At 43.0% G+C, this 10338-nt stretch overlaps 1 protein-coding gene across 3 annotated transcripts in view; it reads left to right on the top strand.

Annotated features, from left to right (window-relative positions):
• MERTK (MER proto-oncogene, tyrosine kinase) overlaps positions 1-4267 on the top strand; it is a 155731-nt gene extending 151464 nt beyond the window's left edge. Inside the window, exons 19-20 of one of the 3 annotated variants that reach the window (XR_007513550.1) lie at positions 790-1441; positions 1578-4266. Coding sequence is in view for 1 of the 3 variants with exons in the window: in XM_049856216.1 (XP_049712173.1) it covers positions 790-1303 (514 nt within the window). In the remaining 2 variants the exon portion in view is untranslated. Of the gene's footprint in view, positions 1-789 lie in introns of all 3 variants that reach the window. The other 2 variants (XR_007513551.1, XM_049856216.1) reach the window with 2 other exon arrangements.
• The last annotated feature ends 6071 nt before the right edge of the window (positions 4268-10338 follow it).

Here is a 10338-nt window from a genome sequence, read left to right on the forward strand (position 1 = left end):
CAACAGAAGGTCCTAAAGAGCGTTAAGCTTAGAAATTGTCCAATGTGAGTCTGGTCCCCATGCTACCCCCTGCTACCCATGTGGCCTTGGCAACTTTTGTGACATCCCTGAACCTACTCTCTTTTTATTACAAAGTGACAGATTACATGTAGTTACACACACCAAACACCTAGCACAGTGAGGCCCCCATCTTTTGTTCCCTCCCCACCCCCACCCCACTCCTAGACTGCTTAGCCCTAGTCCTAAGGCCCTTCTAATTCAGCCGTCCTGATGAAAACCCACCTTGATAATGTAGAGCAGGGGTCAGCAAACTCTTTCTGTAAAAAGCAAAATAGTAAATATTTTTGGCTTTGCAGGCTATATGGTTTTTGTAGCAACTACTCTGCCATTATAGCCAAAGCAACCATAAAAAATGCATAAAAGAATAGGTATAACTGCATGCCAATAAAACGTTATTTACAAAAACAGAGGGCCAGATTTGGTGTATAGGCCACAGTTTACCAACTGCTGATATAAAGTAAAGGCCCTTAAATACTCCTTTGTGAAGGGAGATGTAATTGTCACATTCCTGTAATGAGAGCACTGCTTTCTTATCAAACACCCATGGAACAAGTTTAACAAATATTAGGCCCCAGAGAAAATCTCAGTAAGTTCCAAAAAGTAGAGCTAATGCTGATTAAGATGGAATAAAAATAAAAATGAGTTTAGAACAAAGGGATGGATGTCTCTAAGGGATCTGGGCCCTGTGGGTCCTGTGCCAGGCAATAACTCACTCTCTTTTACTTTTAGGTACGAAATAATGTACTCTTGCTGGAGAGCGGACCCCTTGGACCGCCCTACCTTTTCAGTGTTGAGACTGCAGCTGGAGAAATTCTTAGAAAGTTTGCCTCATGTTCAGGACAAAGCAGATGTCTTTTATATCAACACACAGTCGCTGGGCAGCTGTGAGGGCCGGGCAGAGGGCCCTGCCTTTGCTCAGCTGGACATGAACATCGATCCTGACTCTATAATTGCTTCTTGCACTCCCAGCTGTGCAGTAAACGTGGTCACAGCGGAAGTTCATGAGAACACATCTCACGAAGGAAGGTACATCCTGAATGGGGGGAGTGAGGAATGGGAAGATCTGGCTTCTGCCACCCCCGCGATGGTGACATCTGGAAAGGATGATGTTTTACCAGAAGACAGACTTGTGAGGAACAGAGTCACCTGGTCCCATTCTAGCACTCTGCTCACGGGGAACGCATCACCAGATGAACTTTTGTTTGCTGATACCTCTTCAGAGGATTCGGAAGTCCTAATGTGAGGAGAGCAGAGAGAAGACATTCCAGAACTGAGTAAATCCTTCTGCTTTAGGAGAATCCACGTAAACTTGATATTTTTGTATTTGTGTTCCTTACTGAATAAACCCCGCAGACCCAAAGCACCAGATGAATGTTGTCAAGTAAGTCATCATTAGAAATATATAATATATATTTATTAAAATATACATATATATATAATTTGTGTGTATATGGTAGGAAGAGATGAATTTTATATTTTAACAAAAGGTGACTTATTTAATTTCTCTTATCTTGCAGATCTTAAAATTTAAACTTTTACAGACTCATCTCTATAGCTGTTCCATGGTGTTAACATTTGTACAGAGTCAAAATTGTTTTTAAAGTTATTTTCTTTTTTATGACTATTAAATATAAAAATATTTGTAAAATGAAGTGCCATATTTGATTTTGCTTCTGGTCTTTTTGAAAAATCTGATATTGCTATATTATCTATTTTACAATAATAATTCATTATTCAATATTTAAGGTTTTATAACTGATTGATTATTTGATATAACTCCCTAATAAAATATGAATGAGGAAGGATATGTTACACAGACAGTGGTCACTGGCCTCGGTGCATTTGCAAAAGAATTTCATTAATGCTTGGCCTTCAATGCAATTGCTTTGAACATTCTTGGCATTGTCTTTTAGCAAAATCACTCCAAAGAGTCCAAAGATGCATAAGAAAAAATATTAAAAGATTGAAAATTTTAAAATAAATTGGAGAAGAACGTCTGATGTGTGACGTGCTTTTCTGTTTGGGAAGATAACTCATGGAAGGTAGGCGTGGGCAAGGGCACAGGCTACAGACCTTGGTATGCCTGAGTTCAGGTCCTTGTTCCGCCATTTATTAATAGCCATCTGTGAGGTGACATATTACCTTGCAGAAAGCAATTTGGCTTTTTGTTCTCAGTTCTTTCTAGCCATACCAACACCTGAGGCTAATGAATTAGGGCTGAACAGACTGAGGGGTACTTCCTGGGGGCCCAATGCTGACTAAGCCTCACGAGGCATAATGTAATCTATCATGGCAACTTGGGGAGGCCAATAAGAGTTCCTGGTTGGTGACCATGCATGGGAGAAGGTAACGCATTCCTCCTTGAGACATAGAAGCTCCACGCTGGGATCCCTCTCAGACCTCACTCCCTGTGTCTCTTGTATCCTTTTTGGTTGCAGTCATAAGTATAGTGTACTCTCTGTGAATTCTGTGAGTCATTTCAGCGAATTAACAAACTCACAGGGGCAGTGAGAGCCAGCAGGGGCTGGCATCTGCCTGTTTGGCAGTCTGAAAGAAGGTATCCTTCTAACATGTGCGCTCTGACCCATCTCCAGGTGGCTAGTTTCAGGAAAATGCTGTATGGGCAGCTGGTCTGAAAGATGTATTAGTCTAGCTTGTGAGCTCTGACCCAGCTCTGGGTGGCTGGGGCTGAAAAGAGTGCTGTGCGAGTGGCTAGCAATGAGCGTGGAGAAGTGGGAAGGTGAGCACTGGACCCATTTCCACACTTTGCAGATTGTATTAATGCTAATCCTTACCACACAGTTGGCAATGAAGGTGGGAGTTGCCCGCTGTACCTCTTGTTTAGTTCACCATCGTGTGTTGAATACTTGTTGTGTTTCAAGAATTTTATGTGAACTACCCTATTTAATCCTTACATCACTTACCAGTGCCATCATCATATTATAGGCCAAGAAACCAGAGCTTGGAGAGGTTAAGTAAGCTGCTTGTGGCTCACAGCTAGAGAGCAGTAAAGCCAGAATTCAGACTCAAGCAATTTGATTCTGGCTATTTCTGAGCATGTGATTTGGGGGATCTACACCAGAGACCCTCGACCTTTTTTTTTATTTAATAAACACATATAGCAGTTACTATGTGCCAGACGTGGCACTCATTTAATCCTCAGGTAGGTACTATTCTTATCTCCATTTCACAGATGAGTAGACTGAGGCAGGAAGAGGCTAACTTACCCAGAGCCACTCTGATAGTCAGGACAGTAGACTGATGCAGTATGGGGCTCCCCATCCGTTGAAGTGTTGATCCCTCAGCCCTCAGGGCACTGACATCCTTGGGCCTGTTGTTCCTACCCGTGAGCAGCACCCCTGGGTTCCTCAGCAGAGCTGAGCCTCTCTTGGCCTGTGAGGAGCAACATCCATGTGGGGTCCACAGGTGGGCCTGCACAACCCAGTCCTGATCTTTGGCTGCCAGCTCTGGCACCCCAGTTGCCAAGGTGTGCTGGCTTCACCATTACTGTGGTTAAGGTTGTGTGTCAACTTGACTGTGCCATGATTCTCAGTGGTTTGGCTGTTATGATGTAGTTTGGCAGTTGTATAATGATGTGATCACCTCCATAATGAGAATCTGCTGTGATTAGCCAGTCAGTGGAAAGGGAATTTCATTGGGGGTGTGGCCTGCATCCAATATAAGCGGACATTCTGGTTAATCTCATGGGCTTTTGCTCCCTCTGGATCCTGCAGCTGGCACCTGTTCATCTGACCTCTGGTTCTTGGGACTTGAGCTAGCCGCTTACCTGCTATCTTGCCTGCTGATCTTGGGATTCATCAGTCTTTGCAGCCTGTGAGCCAGAACCCTGCTATCTGACTTGCTGATCTTGGGTTTGCCAGGCCCTGCAGCTACGTGAATCAGGAGAAGCCTCCAGCCTGACCAACGTTCCAGCCTCTATCACCGCATGAGCCATTTCCTTGATATAAATCTCTCTATATATATTTATGCGCTTTACTAGTTTTGCTTCTCTAGAGAACCCAGCCTAAGACAATTACCATGCAATGTTTCATATGAAAAAATTCTGAGGGTTTGAAAAGAATCTGCATTGTTACAAAAAATGCCAGTATTACGTTTTGTCAATGAAAGAGGAAAAAGAAAAGGCTGTTAGATTCTGTAAAAATTATTTCCTCTGTTGGAAAAATTTGGTGATTAAAAAAAATAAAATAAAAATTTTTATCACCCATTGTGAGAACAAAGTTTCTTCTTGATGGTGACTATCAAGAATTTGAAGCAGTCGTTTTGATCAGGAACCGACTTTGGCCAGTTCAAGCAAAAAAAAAAACCTAATATAGAGTTGTGGAAGATGGTGGTGTAAACAGAACATTGTTCCCGCCCTCCGCCACAAATACAACAAAGAAACAGGCAGTAGACTTTGAGGGACTCTGAATTGGGGAACAAAGAAAAGCAGCAAGAAACTTTAGACAGGCAAGAATCAATGAATCAACAAGTCACAAAATGTAGGAAACGTACTTCTCCCATCGTGCCTGCCCCTCCCCCTAGCCACATGGGCCGCTGACTGCCGTGAACTGGGAAATCTGTGCCATAAAAAGAGCCTATTTCCCTAACCACCATGCCCCCTGCCTGTACAAAGAGGACCCCAAGCTTCTGCTCTAAAATCAACAAGGCAGACCTTCCCAGGGGGTCCATTTGGAGTGTGCCAGTACCTCCGCCACCCAGACACTGTCAACCACAAGCCTACTGTGAATTTGCCACAGAAAGCCCCCTACAGTGGAGTTGGCTCTCATAGTCAACACTCTACCTGCCTCCCTGTGCACCCATTGCTCAGGCCTCTGAAATCAACAGGACAGGTCTCAGGGAGTCAGTTTGGGGCTGTCTGCTCCCTTCAGGTCAGCACTGAGGACTGCTGCCTGAGGCTGCTGTATACTAGGAAGCAGGCATCTTGAGTGGAGACTACACCCACAGCCAATGTACCACGGTGGTGAGAGGACTCTGATAACAACTAGACAGGTCTCCCTGGGGTCCATTCAAGTGCGACAGCCCCTCCCCCACACAGACACTAGCACCTGGAGACTGCAGTGAATTGCTACAGAAGGTGCCCTGCGGTAGAGTCTGCTCTCATAGTCAACACTCTACCTTCCTCTCTGGGCACCCCATAGCTCAAGCCTCTGTAACCAACAGGACAAACCTCCCTGAGGGTCAGTTTGGGTTATTCTGCCCCCACTTCCAGTTAGTGCTGAGGACTGCTGAGGCTGCTGTGTGATAGGAAGCATGCATCTTGAGTGGAAGTTACATTCACAGCCAACATCTACTGGGGGAGGGGGGGGAGAGGGCGAGGTGGTACTGACAGCAACAAGGCAGACCTCACTGAGGATCTAACCGGAGCATGACACCCCCTCTGCCATCTGGTAACTGTTCGTTGCCAGGGTGTTGCAAACCGCTACAGAAAGCTACTGCAGTGGAGTCTGATCCCGTATCCAGCACTCTACCTGTCTCCCTGTGCACCCCATAGCTCAGGCCTCTGAAACCACAGCATAGACCTCCCTGGGGATCAACTTAGCTTTATCTGCTTCCCCTTCCAGTCAGTGCCAAGAACTGCTGACTAAGCCTTCCATGTCCTAGGAAGCAGGCACCTTGAATGGAGGCTACAACCACAGTCAGTACACTACAGGGCAGGCTCTGATAGCCACAAGGCAGACCTCCTTGGAGCTCATTCAGAGCATGACAATCCCTCCCCTATCCAGTAACTATTGGCCACTAGACTGATACGAACTCCTGCATAAGGGTCCCTATAGTGTAGCCAGGAGGAGAGTCACCTAAAAGGAAACTGCCCGCCCCTTGCCCCCAACCACCACAGGGCCACTGGGGCTGTACTTCTTCCAAGACAGATTTGTTCATTCTTCTGGAAGTCCATAGTATATTCAATATTCTGCACCAACGCCATAATTCATATTGAATAAAACCCATACCCATTGCTGTTGAGTCATTCTGACATATAGTGACCCTAAAGGAGAGAGTAGAACTGCCCCATAGGGTTTCCAAGGAGCCACTGGTAGATTTGAACAGCCAACCTTTTGGTTAGCAGCCGTAGCTCTTAACAATTGCACCACCAGGGCTTAAAGACAGAGTAAGTATGGTGAAAGGATACAACCCTGACCCACACTTTTCTTAACTTTAAACCACGCAATATCCCTTTGTTCTGTTTGAACAACTGCCTCTTGGTCTAAGTACACGTTCCTCATGAGCACAACTAGTGTTCTGGAACTCCCATTCTTTGCAGTGTTATGTGTAATCTGCCATGACCCACACAGTCGAATGCCTTTGCATAGCAAATAAATCACAGATAAACATCTTTCTGCTAATCTCTGCTTTTGGCCATGATCCACATGACATCAGCAATGATATCCCTTCTTCCACATCCTCTTCTGAATCTGCTTGAATTTCTGGCAGTTCCCTGTCAATGTACTGCTGCAACCACTTTTGAATGATATTCAGCCAAATTTTTCTTGTGTGTGATATTAATGATGTTGTTCAATAATTTCCACATTCTATTATATCACTTTTCTTTGGAATAGGTACAAATATGGATCTCTTCCGGTCAGTTGGCCAGGTAGCTGTCTTCCAAATTTCTTGGCATAGACAAGTGAGCACTTTGAGCACTACATCCGTTTGTTGAAACATTTCAGTTGGTATTCCATCAATTCTTGGAGCCTAGGTTTTCACCAGTGCCTTCAGTGCAGCTTGGACCTCTTCCTTCAGTACCATCAGTTCTTGATCATATGCTACCACCTGATACGGTTGAACGTCGAGGAATTCTTTTTGGTATAGTGACTCTGTGTTCTTTTGATGGTTCCTGCTTTGTCTAATATTTTCCTGGTAGAATCCTTCAGCATTGCAACTTAAGACTTTATTTTTTTGCTCCAGTTTTTTCAGCTTGAGAATGCTGAGTGTGTTCTTCCCTTTTGATTTTCTTTCTCCAGGTCTTTGCACATTTCCTTATAATACTTTGTCTTCTTGAGCTGCCTTTTGAAATCATCTGTTCAGCTCTTTGACTTCATCATTTCTACCTTTCACTTTAGCTACTCTACTTTCAAGAGCAACTTTCAGAGTCCCTCCGACATGCATTTTGGTCTCTTCTGTCTTTTTAATGACCTCTTGCTTCTATTAGAGGCTTTTCTCAGTTTGAAGCGCCATTCCTTATGTAGTGCAAACCCCCAAACCGACCCACCTTTGTCATATTAGAAATATTTTCCCCAATTGTATCATCACTTCTTTTCAAAATAATACAACTAAAAAGCAAACTTCAAAAAGGACAGTCTTTTCTTGTCCAGAGTAAAAGAGAAAGGAGGAAACCAGAGACTCAGAGAAGAAACTAGTCCACAGAACTAACAGTCTATGTAAACCAAAGCCTCATCTACCCTGAGACCAGAGGAATGAAATGGTGCTTAGCTACCACTAACAACCATTCTGACCAGGGTCACAGTAGATGGGTCCTGATAAAATGGGAGAAAAATGTGGAACAGAATTCACATTCTTAAAAGTTCAAGCTTACTGGACCAGTTGAGACTAGAAGACGCCTCAAGACTATTGCCCTGAAATACTCCTTAAACCTTGAACCGAAACTACCTGAGGCCGCCTATTAGATAAAGTAACAGATTGGCTCGTAAAATAAGAATATTACCAGTGAGTACTGTGCATCTTTAAAAAATCATCTATATGAGACCAAATGATTAACAACTACTCTAAAGCAAAGATGAAAGGGTAAGAGGACAGGGAAACCATATTACTGGAAACAAAACATCCAGAATGGAATTAATGAGAATGTTGACACATTGTGAAAAATACAACCAATGTCACTGAACAATTTGTGTAGTAATGTTAAATGGGAACCTAATTTTCTGTGTAAACTTTTGCTGGAAACTCAATAAAAAAAAATTTTTTTTTTAAAAGAAGTCTGTCTTTGCCTGCATTGCAAACCGTTAAGTTGGCAAGGGGAAGGAGCCATTGGCTTAAGAGTGGGCAGCTCCCTACACACCAACGCCCAAGAGTCATTCTATTGATCAGATCCTGGAAATTGGTTAGTAATTATGTGCCTCTCCCCTCAAATATGGGTTATGGCAAGAAGTGGTGGCTTTATAGATGGGGTTTGGGGACATGAGACGGTCAGAGTGCCACCCAAAACACCAAACCCAGTGCCGTCAAGTTGATTCTGACTCATAGCCAGTGCCACCCAGGAGGGGGGAAATTCACTGTCTGTCTCCACATTCCCCAGACTAAGCAGAGGTTCCCCACTCAGGAAACCAGCCAAACCACAGTCTTATCTTAAAGAATCAGGCCGATTCTGGCCAGACAATCCTGATTCATGAAAGCCAAGACCACTGTAACTTCTCCTGGCCAATGGCAAAGGCAAATTGGTACTTCTGCTGAATCAATGGGAAAATAACTGACCCCAGAATAAACCAGCTGTAACAGTAACTTAACGTCTCTAAAGACATTTAGTTACCCCAGGTGACAAACGGGAAAATGGGAAGTTTTGTTTTATTTAATGAACATTTTGGTAATGTACAATGTTTCTATATTTTGATTTAATTTTTCTTTTTTAAAGCTCTAAGAAGGAACAGTGGCAAAACTGCCTTTCTATTTAACTTTCAAATCTGTTTCTAAATTACTTAATTTATTCATATTTAAATGTGATAATTATTTCTAGAAACTGTATCCCACAGACCACTACTTTAGAATATTTTTATGTGCAATATTTTTATAAACTGGGATCCCATGTATGGATATTTGGAAGTGAAACATGAGAATTATGTATTTTATGGTCCCTTTAAAAAAAAAAAATTTTTTTTTTTTTTTTTAATGTTAAGGATGAGGCATCGGCAGTTCAGTGGTAGAATTCTTATCTCCCATGCAGGAGACCTGGGTTCATTTCCAGTCAATTCACCTCATGCATAGCTACTACCCATCTGTCAGTGGAGGCTTACATGTTGCTATGACGCTGAACAGGTTTCAGCAGAGTTTCCAGACTAAGATAAACTAGGAGGAAAAGCCTGGCGATCTACTTCTGAACATCAGCCCATGAAAACCCTGTGGACCACAATGATCTGATCTGCAACGGATCATGGGGATGGAACAGGGCCGGGCAGCATTTTGTTCCGTTGTACATGGGATCTCCGCGAGTCAGGGGCTGACTCAACAGCAGCTAAGGACAATGCTTTAAGGACATAATAGCTTTTAATTAAATAGTGGTCTTATAGGGACTACACAATGATAAATTGTAGCCCAGAAAGTGTTTTAGAACAGCCATATGAGGTCACACACAATCAACTGACCCATTCACAACTGTTCACTGAGGGAAAAGCTCTGTTCTGGGCATTGGAATCATGCAAAGAACAGCAATCTAGGCCTTGCTGTCTTTAATAACAGTTCAGAGGAAGGAACAGCTGGCTTCAAATGAATCATCTTCTTTTAAAATGCCCTGACGTGCTCATTTCATTGAAGTTCCTTAATACCAGGGAAGCAGACCAGCCAAGCCTGCGAATGCTGTCAGGCTCTGTAACAAGCCTCAGAACTAGAGATCAAGTGCTCTCCCTGGAAGCAAGCTCTAAGGTCTGCCCCAAATGGCTTAAAATTAAAGGCCAATTAGTTGGGGTTTGAAAACCAAAATTTCATTGTACCACAGATAGGCTGAGCTGGTCAAAGGAAGACAATCTGCTGCATTAACTCCGTGAGGACTGATGGCAGCTTTTCCAAAGAAAGAAGATAGTTTCTCATGACAAAAATTTATACCCCTCCAATATTTTTTACTTTTGTAATCATAATCATTATTAGGAGAGTTATATATAAATTCAAAACGTACATTTAAAACCATATTTTTTGGAAAAAAAATTAATTTTATTGGAGGACTAAAACTTCCAGCTATGGCCAAACAAGTGGGTTGGAAAATTCTCTATTCCCAAAAATCAACTATAAACCTTGACAAAAACAAACATTTCAGTGCTCTGAGAATCAACCTAAGGCATACGAAATCTGAGAAGAATTTATGCTTGAAAAATAGCTGGCTTTGGGACCGTTGCTGTTGAGTTTTTTCTGACCCATAGTGACCCTACAAGACAGAGTTTCCAAGGCTGTAATTTTTATGGAAGAAGACTGCTGCATTTTCTCCTGTGGCTGGTGGATTCAAACCACTGACCTTTTGGTTAGCAGTCGAGCACCAAACCAATGTGCCACCAAGCTCCTGTCTTAGTTATTCTGGTGCTGCTATAACAGAAAGACCAC

The sequence above is a fragment of the Elephas maximus genome, chromosome 17, assembly GCF_024166365.1.
Source record: "Elephas maximus indicus isolate mEleMax1 chromosome 17, mEleMax1 primary haplotype, whole genome shotgun sequence".
Lineage (NCBI taxonomy): Eukaryota > Metazoa > Chordata > Mammalia > Proboscidea > Elephantidae > Elephas > Elephas maximus.